Source organism: Manis javanica, chromosome 3, assembly GCF_040802235.1.
Source record: "Manis javanica isolate MJ-LG chromosome 3, MJ_LKY, whole genome shotgun sequence".
In the NCBI taxonomy this organism is placed as follows: domain Eukaryota; kingdom Metazoa; phylum Chordata; class Mammalia; order Pholidota; family Manidae; genus Manis; species Manis javanica.
This window is the reverse complement of record NC_133158.1, coordinates 143698672-143718061: the sequence shown is the minus strand read 5'-3', so window position 1 is coordinate 143718061 and position 19390 is coordinate 143698672. Positions and strand designations below refer to the sequence as shown.

At 37.9% G+C, this 19390-nt stretch overlaps 2 protein-coding genes across 7 annotated transcripts in view; one reads left to right on the top strand and one right to left on the bottom strand.

Moving 5' to 3' along the window:
• The window catches only part of IFT80 (intraflagellar transport 80), a 146439-nt gene extending 133359 nt beyond the window's left edge, over positions 1-13080 (bottom strand). For 3 of the 4 annotated variants that reach the window (XM_073232147.1, XM_036997847.2, XM_073232146.1), the window contains exons 1-2: positions 12924-13080; positions 1585-1666 (exon numbers count right to left, since the gene is read on the bottom strand). In XM_073232147.1, the coding sequence (XP_073088248.1) occupies positions 1585-1620 (36 nt within the window). In that variant the 5' untranslated portion in view covers positions 1621-1666; positions 12924-13080. The remainder of the gene's footprint in view (positions 1-1584; positions 1667-12923) is intronic. The other variant, XM_073232149.1, reaches the window with a different exon arrangement.
• Positions 13081-13305: 225 nt separating this feature from the next.
• The window catches only part of SMC4 (structural maintenance of chromosomes 4), a 34090-nt gene continuing 28005 nt past the window's right edge, over positions 13306-19390 (top strand). Inside the window, exons 1-6 of one of the 3 annotated variants that reach the window (XM_017675942.3) lie at positions 13306-13326; positions 13438-13536; positions 14686-14829; positions 15697-15873; positions 16335-16526; positions 18044-18220. In XM_017675942.3, coding sequence (XP_017531431.2) covers positions 13321-13326; positions 13438-13536; positions 14686-14829; positions 15697-15873; positions 16335-16526; positions 18044-18220 — 795 coding nt within the window. In that variant the 5' untranslated portion in view covers positions 13306-13320. Of the gene's footprint in view, positions 13327-13396; positions 13537-14685; positions 14830-15694; positions 15874-16334; positions 16527-18043; positions 18221-19390 lie in introns of those variants that run through there. The other 2 variants (XM_036997845.2, XM_017675943.3) reach the window with 2 other exon arrangements.

The following is a 19390-nucleotide window of genomic DNA, read 5'->3' as shown; positions in this document are numbered from 1 at the left end:
TCTCTTGTTATTGTATAATCCTTTTACTTTCTCCTCTTATCACCAGTGCTTTTTATTGACTTATCTAAACAATCAGTGAACTCCACGGTAAAAGAGGCAATGTGCCATAAATATTCTGGGATGTTCTGAGATGTTTTTCAATACTTCAAAATATGATAGATTAAGCAAATAACCAAAAAGGTTAAAAAAAAAGTATAGCTAGATCTTACAAGTCTGCACAAATAGGTAATGAAGTGGCATTGAAATAGTTAGGACTCAATATAATCTAAACAAAAGGACTGGATATCACTAGACTGTTATGGAAAAAACTATTCCAATATAATTGTTGCAGCCTCATTCAACAATTTTGGTAAAACCTTTAGAAAGGGAGAATGTTAGGTAAAACTGGAAAAGAGAGAAAATACAACCACCATAAACACACATGCCAAAACAAAAACCATTCAGCTTATACAGACACATGTCAGACCTGCACAATTAGTATCTTCAAACTAATAGGTCAACTAAGATTATGGGAGAAATGTGAGGACTGCCAGATTTTAAAAGTCTAAAGAGACTTATTCTTCAGCTTGAAAAGGTAAAACCAGACAATGGACATAGTCAAAATCTGTAAAATTGCATATAACATGAACTCATGAGGACACACTTTGAAAAGAGTAAAACTGACTTACGGGGAAATAAAAAGAACTGTGTTTTCACTAAAAAGGTAAAATGAGCAGACAAGGTAATATAAACTCAAAAAGTTTGATTAAATGCTAAATCAGTGCTTTTCTTTCTCCGATGAAGGACCACATGTTTATTTCAAATCTGTTTCAGATCAACATTTTTAAGATGAAATGAAAGAGAATTACTAGAAAAATGATCTTATATTTGGATGTTGTGACAGTGTCAACTGCCGAAAATTTCTTACCTCTTGTTTTCAATTTTCATACTTATGCCTTCATAGACCTGCAATAAAGTTTGCAGATGATACTTTCAGAAGCACTGGTCTTAATAACTAAGAATAAAGGTAGAAAGACCTGTCACATCTCCCTGACATGTAATTGTGAATTCCTGCTGACAAAATACAGGGTCATGTATTTGAGAGAGTATTTGTAATTGCCACCTTCCTACATGAAATAATAAAGGTCTGACACTCAGATTTCCCAGCTTATCCTCCACTCTATCGTGAGTATGAAGAAATAGAGCAGAATTCAATGAAAATAGATAGATCACATAACAGATCACACTAGCAAAGAAATTACTTGATTAAAAAGAAGGTTCTCTTTAAGATCTTACTAGACTAAACAAAAGCTGTTTTTTTAGTACTGAAGTATGGTACTTAAGTAGAGTAAGAAATATGTCAAGAAGAATTTAAATATAAGATTTAGAGCAAATAATTTGCTTTGGAGAATTAACTTGCAACACATGATCTCAAATACTTCAAAAACAATTTAGATAAATTACCATTAAAGGGATGAAATTTTAAAAACCAACTAGAATACAAAATAGAAGAAAATTTCAGCTTGAATACAAAATAAAAGAAAACTTTAAAAAATATTATAATACATTTATCACACTAAGGTAAATAACCATTAAAAGGATATGCTTTGGTTCTTTTAAAAGAGATATCTTCAGTCTCATGTCTCCACTTTCAGCAAAAATTTTAAATACCACTTGATTATATTTACTGTAAAAACAAAATATAGGGGGAAAATACAAAACCTGCATTAGAAACAAACACATGCACACAAAAAAATAAAAGCAAATAAAACATGTCAGTAACCCAAGGATACTCAAATACCTTCAATCCTGCTGGCATCAAATACATGGAAAGAAGTAAAACTAGTTGGTGTGATTGGAAGCCTTGAGGGTTGGACTCCAATAGTCCTCTACAACCTGCCTAAAACAGTCCTCTGAGTGCAGAACACCACTAAATCTGGTCAGATAAATAATTTTCAAAGGTTGTCCTGAGTCCAAGTCAAAAGATTCTGTAAACTGAGAACACCTCAATGGTAGATCAATGTTGATCCTGTTAAATGTATATACAGCTCACCGTTGAAGAACATGGGTTTGAATTGCATGGGTCCACTTATATGTAGACCCATGCACTGAAAAAATTGTTGAAGATTTGTAACAATTTAAAAAACATATTCTTTTCTGTAGTTTATTCTAAAAACACAGTATATAATACATATATCATATAAAATACATGTTAATCACCTGTTTATATTATTAGTTAGTCTTCTTCCAGTCAACAGAGGCTATTAGTAGTTAAGTTTTTGGGGAGTCAAAAGTTAATGTGGACTTTCCACAGCGTGGAAAAATGGTGCAGCTAACCTCCACATTGTTCAAAGGTCAACTGTACATTAGAATAAATTACAAAGGTCTGATCAAGGGCTAACATTAATTTTTAAGGGCCTTAATTCTGGAACCCACATGGGAATATTATGTCATTATCGACCTAGTAACCCAATTTCAGATTTACATTCTATTGGAGGTAGAGACACTGCCCAAAAAGTTATGGTTGCCATGGTGACAATATGAAAAATGAGAGTTATTCAAGGAAGAGATAATAAATTCCTTATAAAAGGCACATAAAAATCACAATGTAATTGCCAAATAAAAATTTGGAAAAAGAAGACTAATACTGCTCCAAATAACCATGTCATCAAAAGATACAAATCAAGAAAATGCTAAATTGTCTGAATACAATTTATAGTTATGGAATTCTTTCTGAGTAACATCATCACTAACCTAAAAGATTAAAAATATGTGAAAGTGTAATTAAAGGAAAAAAATCTCCTTTGAGTAAAAAATTACTTACATCAAAGGAGGTACTGAGTAGAGATAAGAATTCAGAGGGCCTCCCTTAGATAATTTCTCTTTCTCCCAAATCCAGGAAGACTTTTAACTTTTAGATCAGCAAGGTGCTAAATATAGCTTTATTTCAAAGCACCTTTTTCACATATTCTATTCTTAAATTTGCTAGACTGGGGGGAAAAAATTAAGACCACAGAAAAAATTCTGAAGTCATATGGTCAGCCAATATGCAGTTAGGGTCAGAAACCTCTTCCAGTCCGCTTAGGGAGATTTCTGTTCAACGTCAAAAGTATGACTCAGTTTAGCAGCCAAAGCAGGAATACAGTCTCTATCAGGCATATTTTCCAAGGCTCACTTTTTGGCCCTTAGGAGTTTTAACACCTCTCTCAAAGTTTCTTCCTCTCTTCCATGAGAGTTCTCCAATTAGAGGGGGAAAAAAGAGTGAAAACATTTACAAAATGCTGCTTTTCATAGTAATTCAAATTCATCCAGCTTAGAAGGATTAAAAAAAAAAATAAAGCAGACAAACTGTTGCTTCTGGAAATGACAACACAATAGACAAGAAAAAATATATATTATCTGAATATACAAATTAGTCAAAAATTTAAAAGATCTTCCATGATATATCCTACATCAAAATACCCTAAACTGCTGAAATCCATAATAATTAGGAATAATTCCTCCCCCAAAGAAATCATAAATCCCATGTAAATAGAAAAGGCAGTATTTTTCATGAGACATGAATCTGCAGCCATCCAGTAATAAAGTGCCAAGGAATCAGAGAAAGAGAAAGGTGGCATCCTAATACTGGGAAGATTCTCCCTTGTGCAGAAAAATCTTCTCCACATGCCCTGTTTAGCTGAGACCATCTGCTTGGAGGTTATGAGCATTCTGATGAGAGACTTAAGAGAGGAATAAGGGAAAAGTAGCACTAAGCGTAAACAGTTGAGGGGTACAGAGCTGCCCAAGGGCTGCATTGGGGCATTTTTATCTATCTAAAGGCATTGGTCACCAAGGATCTGACAGGTCAGTGGCATTAGCAAGGAGGTAGATAACAGAAAGAAAATTTCTAGAGTATAGATAACTTGATCTATTTTACAACTTTATATAGGTAGCAGAGGGGAGCAGCTATACCTTTGCTACTAAAAATCATTTGTAAGTTCTTTTGGTCAAGTGTGGGTCAATATTCATGGGGCTTAAGAGGAAAAAATGTGTCTAACAAACCCTGGCAGTCCAACTACCAAAATATACTCTAAATCTGGCCTCAGCACCTCCATCATAGTCCAAAGCTACCATCATCCCCTGCCTCGATTATTGCAGTAGACCCAGAACTGACCTTCCTGCTCCTACAATTACCCTTTCAATCTCAAAAATACAGCAGCAAGTTATGCTTTTAAGGCTACGTCAGATCATGAAGGACAGTATGGTTAATATAGAGTGAGTAAAGGAAGTGGCAGAAAATTGGGGAAGAAGAGGAGGGACACAGAACACACCAAGGCTAGGAAAACCAAAATAAAAGTTTCATTTTTTCTTCTGAATGACCAGAGAAGCCAGTGGAGGGTTACAAGCAAAGGAGTGATATGATCTGACTTACATTAAAGTGTCAATATGGATGGTATCAGGGAAAAAAACAGATCAAGGATGAGCGAGACTGGAATCAGGGAGATCAGTCAGGATTTCAATAATGCAGAAGAGAGATGACAGTGGCTTGGATAAGGAAGGTGACAGTGGTAAAATTATCTGAAGTGGTCATATTGTGAATATATTTTGAAAGAAGGTTTCACAGAATTTGTTGAGGAATTGGGCTAAAAAAGTCAAAAATGAATATAAAGTTTTAATAGGTAGAATGGAGTTGCCATTTACTGAGATGAGGAAGACTGAAGGAGGAACAGGTTGGAAGGGATGACATCAAAAATTCTCTTTTGGATATATTAAGTTTAAGATGCCTATTAGACAACTGAATGGAGAACTCAAGGAGAAACTGGATATACAAGTCTGGAGTCAAGGGAGAGGTTATAGCTGGAGATGTCAATGAGATAACAATTTGAGGGTTGTCAGCACAAAGATCAGATTCAAACCAGAGGCTAAGATGAGACTAGCAGAACATGGAAAGGTGGTAGCTTCAATGGCCTAGAAGTCCTACTGAATTCTGAAAATAAAAATGGTCAGCATTAAGAGTCTAGAGGAACTAAACTAGAGTAAAACAAGCAAAGATATACAGATAATGGGGTGCTTACAACAGACTTTGGGAGCAAGTGTAAATAATTGGTGATGGTGAGGTAAGTTAAGACGGTGAAAATGGGTGGTTGAGGTCAAAGAACTGAGAGGCCAGGGAATAGAATGGATTGATTTGTGGATATTAAATCACTGAGAACAACAATAGTAACAAGAATAGTAGTGGAGAGAAAGACAGTTAATCAGGTGCTAAAAAATTCATTTAATGAGGAAAAATAGCAAAAAGCTCTCCAGATAACTGCAAAAAGGCAGGGTAGAGGATGGTTTAATTTGGCAGGAGTTGTTTTAAAGGGACTGAGGGATCTTACAGAGGAAAGGAAAAAAAAATCAGTAGCCCAGATACACTAATGAGAAGCAAGGCCTTTTGATACATGGGAGATTGGGAAGAAAAAGAGTCCCCATTTGAGAGTGCCAAGGCAAAAGCAGTTTCCTTAGGAAACAACCAGATTTAAATTAGACTAAGAAGGTAAAGGAATTAGATTATTCAGAAAAGGTTATAGACACAGATTTGGCTAATGATACACTGTGAGTTCTAAAATGTAGAGTGGTAGGATTTAAATGGGGAAGGCCTAAGAGTTTGGGATAGCTGGTGGGAAATAGTGGAAACAGCTGGCTATCCTCCAATATTCATTCCTTCCTTCTTCTGTGGTAGAAAATCTGAATTTATGCTACACGGTAGGCCACCCTGAATAAAGACTACATTTCCCAGCTGACCTCCAAACCATGTGTGGCTACTTAAGTCATTAACAGTTCTGAAACCCACACAGGAATATTATAACATCATCTATCTAGTGGCCCAATCTGGAATTTTCAGTCTATGGGATGTACTGTTTACCAACAATGTCAATATGAAAAGTAAATGAGTTACCTAGAGAAGCCATTTTATTACCTCCTATAAAAGTTATTATACAATTATAAATCACAGCATGACTGTCAAAGAGAAACTTGGAAAATAAGAGTGACACTGCCCATGCATTTAGGCCACAGCAACAAGATGAATGGGGCTAAGACTCTTCAACTTGTGAGAGGTCTACTCAGACTTTTAAGTAACAGAGAATAAACGCTTGTCATGTTTAAGTTACTGTCATCAACAGCTAAACCTAATAATGAATTTATGCAGGGAATTTCAAGTCTTGAATGGTGAAACTGAGGTAAACAGGGAATGTAAGGTATGATAGAATAATCCCAGTGGTCTCTTAAGGGAAGGTGGATAATAAATTTAATTTGTAACCTTCTTCCTGGAACCATTCTTTTAGGTAGTTTATAGTGCTGATGCAGAGTTTTCTAAGGAGGAAGAGGCAAACTTTCTAGGATCACACGGAATTCTGTGGGATTCCTTTTCAATCCCACTAAGGGTGTTAGGATTTACTTCAGAAGGTAGTTTAGGGATAGTAAGGAATTGCAGTTACAGAGGGAATAAATATCTTCAACCTTTTCTCCTGAATTACCCAGCCTTAAACTGTGGGCACACTGCCAAGGTGATCTGTGACTCTGGGGGGGAAATCCCAGGGCAAAATACCTCTAAAACCGAAGTCAGTCAATGGGAAAAATTAAGTTAAGAAACTCGTTTATTTCTTAGCAGTCTTCCCATCTCCCTCTTGACCAGGCTGTAGCATAAGAGAGCTCTACCCACTGTCTCAGTCCAGATAAACCCTCTCACGCCCCTGTAAATACCTATAGATATATAAATGACACTTCTCCCCACCGCTTGGAAACTCCTATTGATATGCAGATGAACTAAAGCCAGGCTAGAGAGTCTGGAAATACTTCAATTTTACCCAGAGATCTCACCATTTCAGGGCTTAATATTAATTTAAATATATTGACTACGTAGCAACAACTCCCAATTTTATATCTCCGGTTCAGACCCCTCCACCGAAAACCCATCTTTTATATCTAACCAACTGACAAATCTATCTGAATGTTTAACAGACATCCCAAACTTAAGATCCAAATCAAACCCCTGTTCTTTTCTCTAACTATGCTCTTCCCACACAGTAAATGGCAATTCCATTCTTCCAGTTGCACAGGCCAAGAATCTTGGAATCATCCCTGACACTGTGTCACATCCCAAATCCAATTTGTAAAAAACAAAACATGGATGCTCTATTTTCTAAATATCTGATTTTTATCATCCCTACTATTATCACTCCAGTCCAAGGTGCCTTCACCTGTTAACCTGAATTACAATAGCCTCCTATTTGGCCTCCTAACCCCTCACATTCTATGCACACCACAGCAGCTACAGTGTCTGTTTTAAAATAGATGCTGGTGTACACAAAAGTAAACTCGAAATGGATCAAAGACCTGAATGTAAGTCATGTCTAAAACTCTTAGAAGTCATAAAATCTTAGAAGACAACATAGACAAAAAGCTCCTGAATATAAACATGAGCAACTTCTTCCTGAACACATCTCCTCGAGCAAGGGAAACAAAAGCAAAAATGAACACATGGGACTACATCAAAGTTAAAAGCTTCTGTATAGCAAAGGACACCATCAACAGAACAAAAAGGCATCCTATAGTATGGGAAAACATATTTGTAAACAACATATCTTACAAGGGGTTAACATCCAAAATATACAAAGAACTCACATGCCTCAACACCCAAAAAGCAAATAACCCAATTAAAAAGTGGGCAGAGGATATGAAGAGAGAATTCTCCAAAGAAGAAATTCAGATGGCCAACAGACACCTGAAAAGATGCTCTTCATCAGTAATCATCAGGGAAATGCAAATTAAAACCACAATGAGATATCACCTCACACCAGTAAGGATGGCCAGCATCGAAAAGACTAAGAACAAATGCTGGTGAGGATGCGGAGAAAGGAGAACCCTCCTGCACTGCCGGTGGGAATGTGAACTAGTTTAATCATTGTGGAAAGCAATATGGAGGTTCCTCAAAATACTAAAAATAGAAATACCATTTGACCCGGGAATCCCACTCCTTGGAATTTACCCAAATACAATTCTGAGATTCAAAAAGACATATGTAACCCTGTGTTTATCACAGCACTATTTACAATAGCCAAGATATGGAAGCAACCTAAGTGTCCATCAGTAGATGAATGGATAAAGAAGATGTGGTACATATATACAATGGAATACTATTCAGCCATAAGAAACAAACAAATCCTACCATTTGGAACAACATGGATGGAGCTGGAGGACATTATGCTCAGTGAAAATAAGCCAGGCGGAGAAAGACAAATGCCAAATGATTTCCCTTATTTGTGGAGTATAACAATGAAGCAAAACTGAACAAACAAAATGGCAGCAGACTCAGAGACTCCAAGAATGAACTAGTGGTTGCCAAAGGGGAGGGGTGTGGGAGGGCGGGTGGGGAGGGAGGAAGAAGGGGACTGAGGGGTATTATGTTTAGTACACATGGTATGGGGGATCACGGGGAGAACAGTGTATCACAGAGAAGGGACATAGTGTATCTCTAGCAACTTGCTGCACTGATGGACAGTGACTGCATTGGGGTATGGGTAGGGACTTGATAATGTGGGTAAATGTAGTAACCACATTGTTTTTTCATGTGAAACCTTCATAAGAGTGTATATCAATCACACCTTAATAAAAAATAAAAAATAAAAAAAAGAAACAACAAATCCTACCATTTGCAACAACATGGATGGAGCTGGAGGCTATTACACTCAGTGAAATAAGCCAGGCAGAGAAAGTCAAGTGCCAAATGATTTCCCTCATTTGTGGGGTATAACAACGATGCAAAACTGAAGGAACAAAACAGCAGCAGACACACAGACTCCAACTCCAAGAAGGCACTAGCGGTTACCAAAGGGGAGGGGTGTGGAGGGCGGGTGTGGAGGGAAGGAGAAGGGGATTGAGGGGTATTATGTTTAGTACAAATGGTGTGCAGGGTCACGGAGAAGACAGTGTAGCACAGAGAAGGTAAATAGTGAATCTGTGGCATCTTACTACACTGATGGACAGTGACTGCAATGGGGTATGGGTGGAGACTTGTTAATGGGGGGAACCTAGTAACCACAGTGTTGCTCATGTAATTGTATATTAATGATACCAAAATAATAAATAAATAAAATATACAATTCAATGGGAAAAATAAAAGATCACCATTCCCACTCTATTTGCAGTCTCTACTGCACTTGACCCCCATCTTACGGAAACTCTTACTGTGATCTTCCAGCTACTGTACTTTGTTTTCTTCCTTATATAAAATGGGGCTAATAATATCTACTTAATTGCTTGGTTATGATGATTAAATGAGATAAAATAAGTAAAATGTTCAGTAAAGCACCTGAAACATAGTAAGAACTTAATAATTGTTAATTATTTCTAGTGAAAATTGGTGCATATATTCACTCTTCTAGCTACAAAGAATTTCTCCTTGGAACACACACTTCCTCAATCAGCCCAGTAGCTTGAATGGAGCCAGCATGACACCCATATTCGAGCCAATTAGAGCATTCCATTCCCTTTGCACAGAAAGTGTTTCACAGGTGACCCAGGAAATGATAGGGAAGAACTCTCCTTACCCACTGTCTTTAATTTTAGAAGACTTGAGGCTGGAGTTACTATAGCTATTGTACAACCGCAAAGGGAGAGCCTGGAGGTGCCAGAGGCAACTATGTAGAACCTGAGAATAATGCCAAGACAACGGAATGCAAATCAGAGCAAAGAAAGAAACCAAATCCTGGTGTCCTTCTTTGAACACTGAATCTTGTTATATTCACCTGACCTTCTGGTTATGGGGCCAGCTTTTTTTTCCACAAGACAACTTGTATTGGGTTTTCCATCAGTTGTAATCTAGAGAGTCCTACCTGAAACTTTACTACATTATTATAACTATTTCTTCTTCCTAGATTCAAAGAATTGAAATTTTCTGGTGTTGTCCTCTTTTTACTTACAACCTTAAAAATTGAATCTATTTTTAGTGTTCCAACTATTCACAAAACACTATTTCCTCCCATTCTCTCTCCTGAGCTATATTTCTACCTCTACTGCCTGTTCCTAATCCCAACCTGAATAAAAACAAACTATCTTTGAGAATTGTCTTTCCCCAAAAATCTGTTAAACTGCCTCACTTCCTATTTTTTTCTGTGTTAAGACAGGTGAGAGTTCAACAAGATCAATGTACTAGGGGGCTTACATTATCAAGAGGAATATTCATTACTATCTGTCATGTATCTATAATCAATTTACTAATCTTCAACAATATTCCCTAGGCATTTACAAATTACATACTCATGTCTGCTTACCAATTTTTATTTATTATTTAACATCTAACTAATTGAAATACTTATAATTACAAACTTGATTGATATTTTTAACCATTTGCCCACAAATTTAAATCCAGACTATGAAATGTAGCCACATTTGAAAGCAGATAAAAAACATTTTATTATAATGATGACAGAACTTAAGCATGCATAAAGAATTGCAAATGTGGATTTTAATTCTAATTCCAATTTTTCTCTTTGAACTTACTTCTTCATAAAATGTAAAAGTGACAGTTCTCTTCTCAAACTGTGTGAAATTACAGATAATGGTTGTTAGTAGATAGATGGTTTTGGACCAGAAAGATGAGACTTAATTATACTTTCCAGTGACTGTAACTTCATCTATTCCAGTTGGACCAGCTTCTTCTTATAATTAAGCTCTGTTAATTTCATAAGACATGTCCAAAGTACTGGAAGGGACCAATCAAGTTTTATTTCTTGTGACCCTAATCTCTTCTCAAATCACTTCTGAGGGTTCTGTTTTTACTCTAGATTTAAGTCTACTCTGTAGGTCTTTGTAATGAATATCTTTTCTTAAAAAACAGCATTACACAATCTGGTTTAAGACTGTTTTGAAAATACTTGTTCTGAGTGGAACATGGTTAGGTTCAGTTAAACCTAAAACCATCAGTCAAATTATTGATTTGTTGAAATTACATTACTTTCTCATCAGGCATGAAGACCTGCCATTATTTACACCAATTATCAAAGACAGTAAAACTAGGATTTATCAACTAGAGTTTATCAGTGACTTACCTTTCTCCCTAATCCCCTCATCATTAGTTCAAGAATTCACAAACAAAATTTAGTACCTGACTGACCTTAAGGGCTTAGACTCTTAACCCAAATCTACAAGAACTATAGATTTTTTCTCCCCAGATATGTCTGGATTTTTTCCATTTTACTGTGTAGGCACTCCTTACCTTCATATGGAGGACTGCATGGTAATAATCTAAGCCATGCCTGACCTCAGTCTCTTTCTCCTTTAACACATCCCACATAACTACTATTAATGTTTTTTAACCAAATCATTCTTTAGCTCAAAATTTTTTTAATAGGTGTTTCTTCCAATTCATATCTAACATCCTTGATCTGGCTCTCAAAACACTCCATAAGATAACCTTGTCCTGACATCCTTTTATTCATACTTAGCGCATACCCTACTAAGGTCAATGGCAATAAGAAATGCTTATAGCATGTATGCTAGATGAACTATCATAAACAATCCTATGAAGCAGGTATTATATGATGGCTTAATAATAAATATTCTGAGAGAAATTGATAAATGAAGTAAATTGTCCAAGCATTATGGCTTAAAAATGATGGATTGGGATTGTTATCTGTTAAATCTTTCTACTACACCGTGCTCTGTCCCCCATATACAACACTCAATTTGGTCTAGTCTTTGCTTTTTTCATGGTTGTTATCTCTCCAACTCATATTTTGTAGTGTTCCACAAACTTTGAAAGTCCAAAAGATTCCAGAAGCTCTTTAAGAAATGGCTACATTTTCTTGATATGCCTAACTAACCAAAAAAATGTTGAGCTTTATTGTCTGTAGTTTGTCTTATGAAAATAAGAATTTCTTTTCTTCAGCTTTAAATATAAAGGTATATTATAATATCAAGTCAATGCTTATTCAAACCACACCTGTCCCCAAATTTCACCAAATTCTTACATTTGCAGGAAGTGTCCACATCCCTTCTTGAGAATCACTGTACCTGACTTTACATTCCTCAGGGCAAGAATCATAGTATTTACTTAGAATGACCGTGTTAAATTCCTTCAGGAAGCAGAGGCATTGGTGCTTTAGTATGCCAAGCCCTAACTATGCAAAAGTTAAATGAGGGTAAAAAAGAGACTCCCAGTTCTCAATATCAAGTACAGTACATAAGAGTCACTGAATAAATTCTTATTGGACATAATCAAATCAACCAACGGTTAACATTGTGAAGGATTAGGATTACATTTAAGAATCTTATCAAAGTTTTGAGAAAACTAATTGAAGTATGCACACACACAGAGAATTCTGTATACAATTTCGGGAGAGAGGAGTTAAAATTCCTCTGAAGCCCAATCACATACCGCCAGACCCACCGATTCCAGGTTAAATACCAACTAACAAAACGAAGTTCTCTGGGAACAGGAATACTTGTTTAATAAACTGATATGCCTTGCACAGTGCTTTGTACACAAAAGGTACTTAAATATTTGCTGATCGAAAAATTTCTCATAAAGACACTCATCAGATGCTATCTTCAAATCGTTTCTTCCATTACGGAGTCTTTTCGTCAACTGATTTTAAAAGCCCCAAACCCCCTTTCAATAGTGGCACTAACGACCTAATACTAACAAACTCGAAATCATTATTTTGCTATTCACATGTGTGCTACATGAACATTCACCAAACTAGGTTTTCTGTTCTCCTTGTTGTCCTATTTCTTCCAAACTCGGGGCTTCCTCCTCAGCATCCCAAAAACTACATCCACAGGTCCACAGCCCCCAGGGAGTCGGAAAATAAGAGATATTCCTTGCACCACACACCCTCAAAGCAGGAGGTGGGATCCAGGGACGGCCATAACTTCCAAACCCTTTCCTCACCACGCCCAGAAGAGAAGGGATTTACCTTAAATTCCAGGAAAGCAGTGGCGATTGCTCTCACAGAGCAGATAACTGGGATCAGTTATCATGAAGCCTCTGGACCTCCCAGTCACCATAGTGACTTGCCAGAGCTACGCTCACTCCCTCTTATCGCGATACTTGCCTGCCGCGCGTCACCCGAGGGGGCCTGACACCCAGCCTTTCAGCGAGCCCGCCCTCTTTATAAGAGACGTTATTGGACGACTGAGCCCCGCCTCCAGCTGTGGGCGGAACCCTGCTCTATTTTTTTCTCTTTCTCAACTCTCCAGGTTGTTTTATTTTAAATATTTTTATAAGAGTGGTGTTGTCGTAGGCCCCAGAGAAAACACTGTTCTGCTCTTCTTCACAACCACGGCCTCGTATGTCCCGCCAGGAGTTAACGCATGCGTGTAAGAGACCAGGTGATGGGGGGGATAATCGCCGCATTTTTTTCAAATCAGTGGTTCCCAGAAAGCATTGCGCGCATTTGTAACGAATTTCCGTTCGAGTTTGTATTTTAGGCGCCATTTTCGAGTGAAGGACCCGGAGCCGAAACACCGGTAGAAGACGGGGTGCTATACGACCGTTTCCAACTTTGGTCTGAGTGGACTGTCCGGCAGGTAAAGAACTTCTTTTTCTGTTCAGGTTGTCACACTCTTACTTCTTGCCCTGTCCGCTGGCGCCTGGGAAGTAGAGGCCTTGAGCCGGAGCAGCTGAAGTCTGGGGCTGAGGCTGCCGCCCGGAGATTCACTCGCTGTCACCCCTCCCCCCGCGGCCGCTCCCCGGCGGTCCGGGCTCCCGCGCGCCGCTCCCGGGCGCCACTTCTCTGGGCTACTTAAGTGCCGCTCGGGGGTATGGGGGGTGGGGACGCAGACTCTAAGCCCCTCGGATTTCTTCTAAGAGATACTTGGCCCTCTCGGGGAAAGGGCGTCTCCCGCTTCCCGGGCTCCCCTCCCTCTCTTTTTCCAAAGGACTAATCGCCAGGTCTGAGCCTGTACTGGTGAGCTTCCGATTTATTGTCCAACGGGATTCCGCCGGGGGCCCCGAAGGGATAAACCCCCGTTACCCCCAAGATGTGCAAAGCGGAGCAGGCGCTGCCGCCACCCGATTTGAAAGTCGGGAGTGGTCGACCCCAGCCTCCGGCCGCCTTTACCGGTCAGGCTGTAGGGGAGGAAACCTCGAAGCCCCGAGCCGTCAGCGGCGCCAAGAGCTAAATGGCGGGGAGTGGAAAGCGGGCGGCGAGTCGCGGGTTAGTCGTTGCTCTTCTAGGAAGAGTTAATAGCTCCTCAACCCTGAACACGAACGAACTCCTATCTCAAAGTCTGTGCGCTTGCGTCTGGGGCCCCGAGAGCGTGAGAATCTCAAGTAAATGCTGACTTCGGGAAATCACTTAGTTTAGAAATTACGTTAGAATATTATTATCCACTTATACTGTGGGGGTTGGGGGCAGTCATTAAAAAAATGAAAAGAACCTAAATAGCTGCTCTATCCGTGCTGGATTCCCAGGCACGTCTAAGTTTTTCCACTTGCTTAGGACTTAAAAAGAATCCCGCCTTCCTGACACTTAAATTTTGCGCTTTCTCTCCCGAAGACCCGCTGGCGTTGAGCGGGGTTTAAAAATGGGACTCTTTTACACGGGTGGATGGAGTTAACTCTGAGTGGGGCGGAGTGGGGGCCCAGCCCTCCCCGCTGCGGGGGCTGGAGGGATTCGTACGGTCCAAGTCCTCCGGCCCGTGGGCTGACGTGCTCCCGGCTTTCCTCCGGCCCAGCAACCATGCCCCGTAAAGGCACCCAGCCCTCCACCGCCCGGCGCAGAGAGGAAGAGCCGCCGCAGTCCCCGGACGGCATCAGCGGCGAAGCGGAACCCGAGCCGCCGCCGGGCACTGCCGGGAGTCTGGCACCTGCCTCCGCAGGTGAGTTGCCAGCCGAGACTCGCAGGAAAGTGCTCTGGGAGACACGGGTGGGTACGCGCCCAGCTCAGCACTGGCCGGTGTTACTGGGCGCGGACGGGAGGGTCTGCGGGGTTGACGTCTGAAGGTCGCAGGTTGGTCCGGTAGAGCAGCTGAAGAAAGCGATTTGGCGAGTTTCAGAGATTGGGCTCTATGTGCAATTTCGGAGTAACGGTACTGTAGGACTGGGGACGAGTTAATGGCTTCAGCTGTGAATTTGTTTGTGGCCTTGTATTTCCGCGCAAATTTGCATGGTCAGCCAGTAGTAGCCAAAGGACTTTTTTCCCGACAGAATCCGCGTGACTATTAATAGATGAAAAGTTGCTTGGCCCTAACTTCACCTCCGTGGTCTTAAATTGTGATAATTTACTCAAAACTACTGTAGATTTTGTGAGTCCAGGAATTGGATGACAACGAAACTCCTGTGACAGTGCCACTGGAGCTCGTGGGTGTCTACAGTTGAGGTTCCAGGTACTCAAAAGATATGAGCCTTAGGATTTAACCCCCCGTTTAAGCGGGAAGCAGGAAATCAGGCTGTTGTAATTTTCCCAGATTTGCTTCGAATGATTGTTTTGACGCCTAAAAAGTATATTTCCATAGAAATTTGTGACTGGTGGCATTTCTTTCAAGAATTAATTTTTTTATAAAACAAAGCTGAAAGATTATCCCTTGTGAGTTTAAAATACTGTATTTAAGTGGGACTTTTAAATTCCTAGGTTTCATAAATACGTATCTTCAGAGTTTAGCAAGCAATAGAGTAGTCCTCCGAAATAATTGCACTAATGCAGGCTTTTTTCCTTCGCCTTCCCTTTTCTTTCATTTGACTTAGAGACTTTAAGTGAGGAAACTGATAATAGAAGTTTAGAAGAGATTTTGAATAGCATCCCGCCTCCCCCACCTCCAGCAATGACCAATGAAGCTGGAGCTCCTCGGCTTATGATAACTCATATTGTAAACCAGAACTTCAAATCCTACGCTGGGGAAAAAATTCTGGGACCTTTTCATAAGGTATTTGACCATTTGAAATAACTATTGTAAGGTAATGCGTCTTTATTACAAGATGTTTCAGTTTTGTAACTTGTATTTACAGTAGTTTAATGATAAAGGGTATGTTTCCTGTGTTTTTAACATCTGAAATTAGCTTTTGTTCATCTGGTTATCTTTGGTACCTCTTTAGTTACAAATTTTCCTCACGGAATAGAATTGATGAGTTTTTTTGTTTGAAAGAGTATTTTTCTCTTAACTTTTAGAATGAGTTTTGTAAAAAGGCTGAATTGGAAATAGAATATGGTCTTATTTGAGGTAACGCTTGTGGTAAAAGATGTAAGAAATCTTCAGTTGTGTGATCTAGCAATGAAAACTTTCGAATACTTGTAGTTTGCTGCAAGTTAAACAGTTTAAATCAGAATTATTAGTATTAGCATGACCTTTTTAACTTTAATTTTTTTCTTTCTGTTCTTTTTATGCAGCGCTTTTCCTGTATTATTGGGCCAAATGGCAGTGGCAAATCCAATGTTATTGATTCTATGCTTTTTGTGTTTGGCTATCGAGCACAAAAAATAAGATCTAAAAAACTCTCAGTACTAATACACAATTCTGATGAACACAAGGATATTCAGAGTTGTACTGTAGAAGTTCATTTTCAAAAGATAATTGATAAGGTAAGGGACTTTGACTAGTTATTTGCAACTAAAAGTAAGGAACAAAGGGATTTCAATACATGGCATATTTTATTATTGTTGGCTTAAATTGACTTTTAAAAATCAGTACATGGTTAAAGTGAAACAGACACTGATTTCATTACCTCCATGACCATATTTTATATTTTCTTTTTGAGGAGTGGTAGTGGCAGCTATTAAAATATTAAAATTTTTAGCCAGGGAAATGAAAAAGCAGCTTATAGTAGTGCTTACCTTTTTGGAATAAAACACCGAGCAGTTTTAGTATCCTGAGTGACAAGTTGGTGTTCTTTTACTATGAATTTTGGGTTGGCTTTTAAAGGTATATTTTTATTGCTTTGGGATAAATTACCTAAACTTAAAAATGTAATAGTTGACTAATCTGTCTTTTTTCAATTCATATTAAATTTAATGTTGTTAGTACTGTATCTAATGTGAAAGAACTTTGCTTCAGTTTGAAGAGCTGATTTATAGCAGGAAGGGTCAAGTTAACATGTTTGTCTTCTAGAAAAGGAGACAATTATAGGTACAATGTCTATTTAGATATTTACACGGTTCTATTGGTATTGGGGTTTTTTTTTTCTCTTCTGTTTAATAATTAACTTTAGAAATACATGGTTCAAAAATGACTGGCTGGAACCCAAACATACAGAAAACTAATTACATAGTGAAATGGGGATGTGACTTGGCTTCTAGACTTCGTTTTTTAATTTTTTTACATAAAGGGTTTAATTAAATCTATACTGTAGCATCTATTTTAATTTTCTTAGTACTTTTCTATTGTACAATTTGAATTGGAAAACAGATTGCCAGTAAATGAGGTTTCATTTCATTGCCTATTATATTTGATTCATATAAACTTAAAAACTAATTCTGAAATGACATAGCTTTTAAGGGAAAGTGAGTTTTAATATTAAAGTACATTTGCTTTAATTTTTTAAAAAATTAGTGAGTTTTTAAAAATGGGAAAATGCAGTTATCAACTAAATTCTTTGTGATTTTTTTTGCTTCAAATTAATGGCATATTCTTTATCAAAAAGAAACTAAGTCATATCACCCGTATTACTACCTTCCTTCCTTTTTTCCTTGAATCATCTCTCACAGCTTTTTTTAATGAACTGTAATTTAATCTGTCAGCATGGTTTAATAATTTGAGTTTGTTTTGGAAACGGTAGGATTCTTGCCCTCACTTCATCATCTCTTCTCAGTCAAGTAATGTTTTTTGGTTTGTTGGAGGTGGGGGGGGGGTTTGTTTTGTTTTTTTTGTTTGTTTAGTTTGGATTTTTGGTTTTTATGATCTACAAGGAAGGGATCAAGCAACTTGGAAAAATATCTCTTCTTTGCTAAGGTTAATTCTGAGAACTTGCCAGTTTATGTGCATGTTTAATTGACATTTTTAATCCGTAGGACTAGTTTCAATATGAAGTGAATGAAATTTGGAGGAGACCTGTGGCTTAACACCAACAGTTGTTTTCTGGTTTTGTTTTTCCTCAAAACAGGAAGGGGATGATTATGAAGTCATTCCTAACAGTAACTTCTATGTGTCTAGAACTGCCTACAGAGATAATACTTCTGTCTATCACATAAGTGGGAAGAAAAAGACATTTAAGGATGTTGGGAATCTCCTTCGAAGCCATGGAATTGACTTGGACCATAATAGATTTTTAATCTTACAGGTGAGTTCATTAAACACTTTCAGGTTCTTTTATTCTTGTTGCTTTCTTTTTTTTTAGCTTTAGGGGGTTCTCCCCTCTAGGATGAATCCTGTATTTTTGAGGCCTTAAAATACTGTAGCAGCACATCATGGTTTACAATCGACAGTCAAGATGCGAATCATTATTTGCTGCTCTAGAAATTTAAGGCAATTCATTCAAAACTGCATTTTCATCATCAGATGTCATTTTATGTTTAGATGGACTGACTGACTTGTTCCGTTCTAGCAGCACGTAAATATTGGCGTAGTGAAATAAATATTAAACACCAATATTATTGTGCTGCTTTAGCGTGACAGGGATATAGCAACAATTTGTCATTTGTGTTTCCCTTTAAGATCACATTTTATATGAAATTCATTATCTTTTAACAGTACATCTGTTTATACTTCTACTAATATATAGCAAAAAAAAAAAAGAAATAACTGTATACTTGGTGTTTGACAAATTTACCTGAGCACCTAATTTAATCTTTCTTAACATTTAGAATGGTTAACTAAAATCTTACTCAAGCTGGTTTTTGAATGGCCTTCTCTTGAACCAGTACAGGTGGAAGATTAGAAAGTAACTGATGTTTCATTCTTAAGTATCACAACTCTAAAGTCTTTTTAAAAGGATATAAAATGAAGTACCTGGTGTAAAGCTGAATTTTGTTAGAAACTGTATTCTTTATTTGAGTAAGGATATATTCTACCAACATTGCTTGGTAAGAAAAATCCCTTACCTTTTTTTCTGTCTTAACTTTGCAAAAAAAGTTCTTAATGTACAACATGGCTTTCTCAGACATACTAAAATTACTTTTTGATTTAAGGCTATCTGTTTTTCCTGTGTCCTATCCAGAATCACCAGAGCATAATAAAAGCAAAACTATATAGTAATGTAGAAATAGCTGCTAATATCCTCCAGTGTCTTGTGCTACTGATTCTAAAACTAAGTTGGGAATTTTGATTTGATACTAAAATCTTCATTAGGGTGACTTAATGTTCCCAGTAACAAACTTATAAAATATTAGCACATATTTCCACTTAAGTCTTTATTCATCAACTTTTTTTTTTAGTATTACATATATAGTATATGTACAAGGTAAATCAGTATTTTGGAATGACTTATATTAATATCATTTGTTACCAGGCA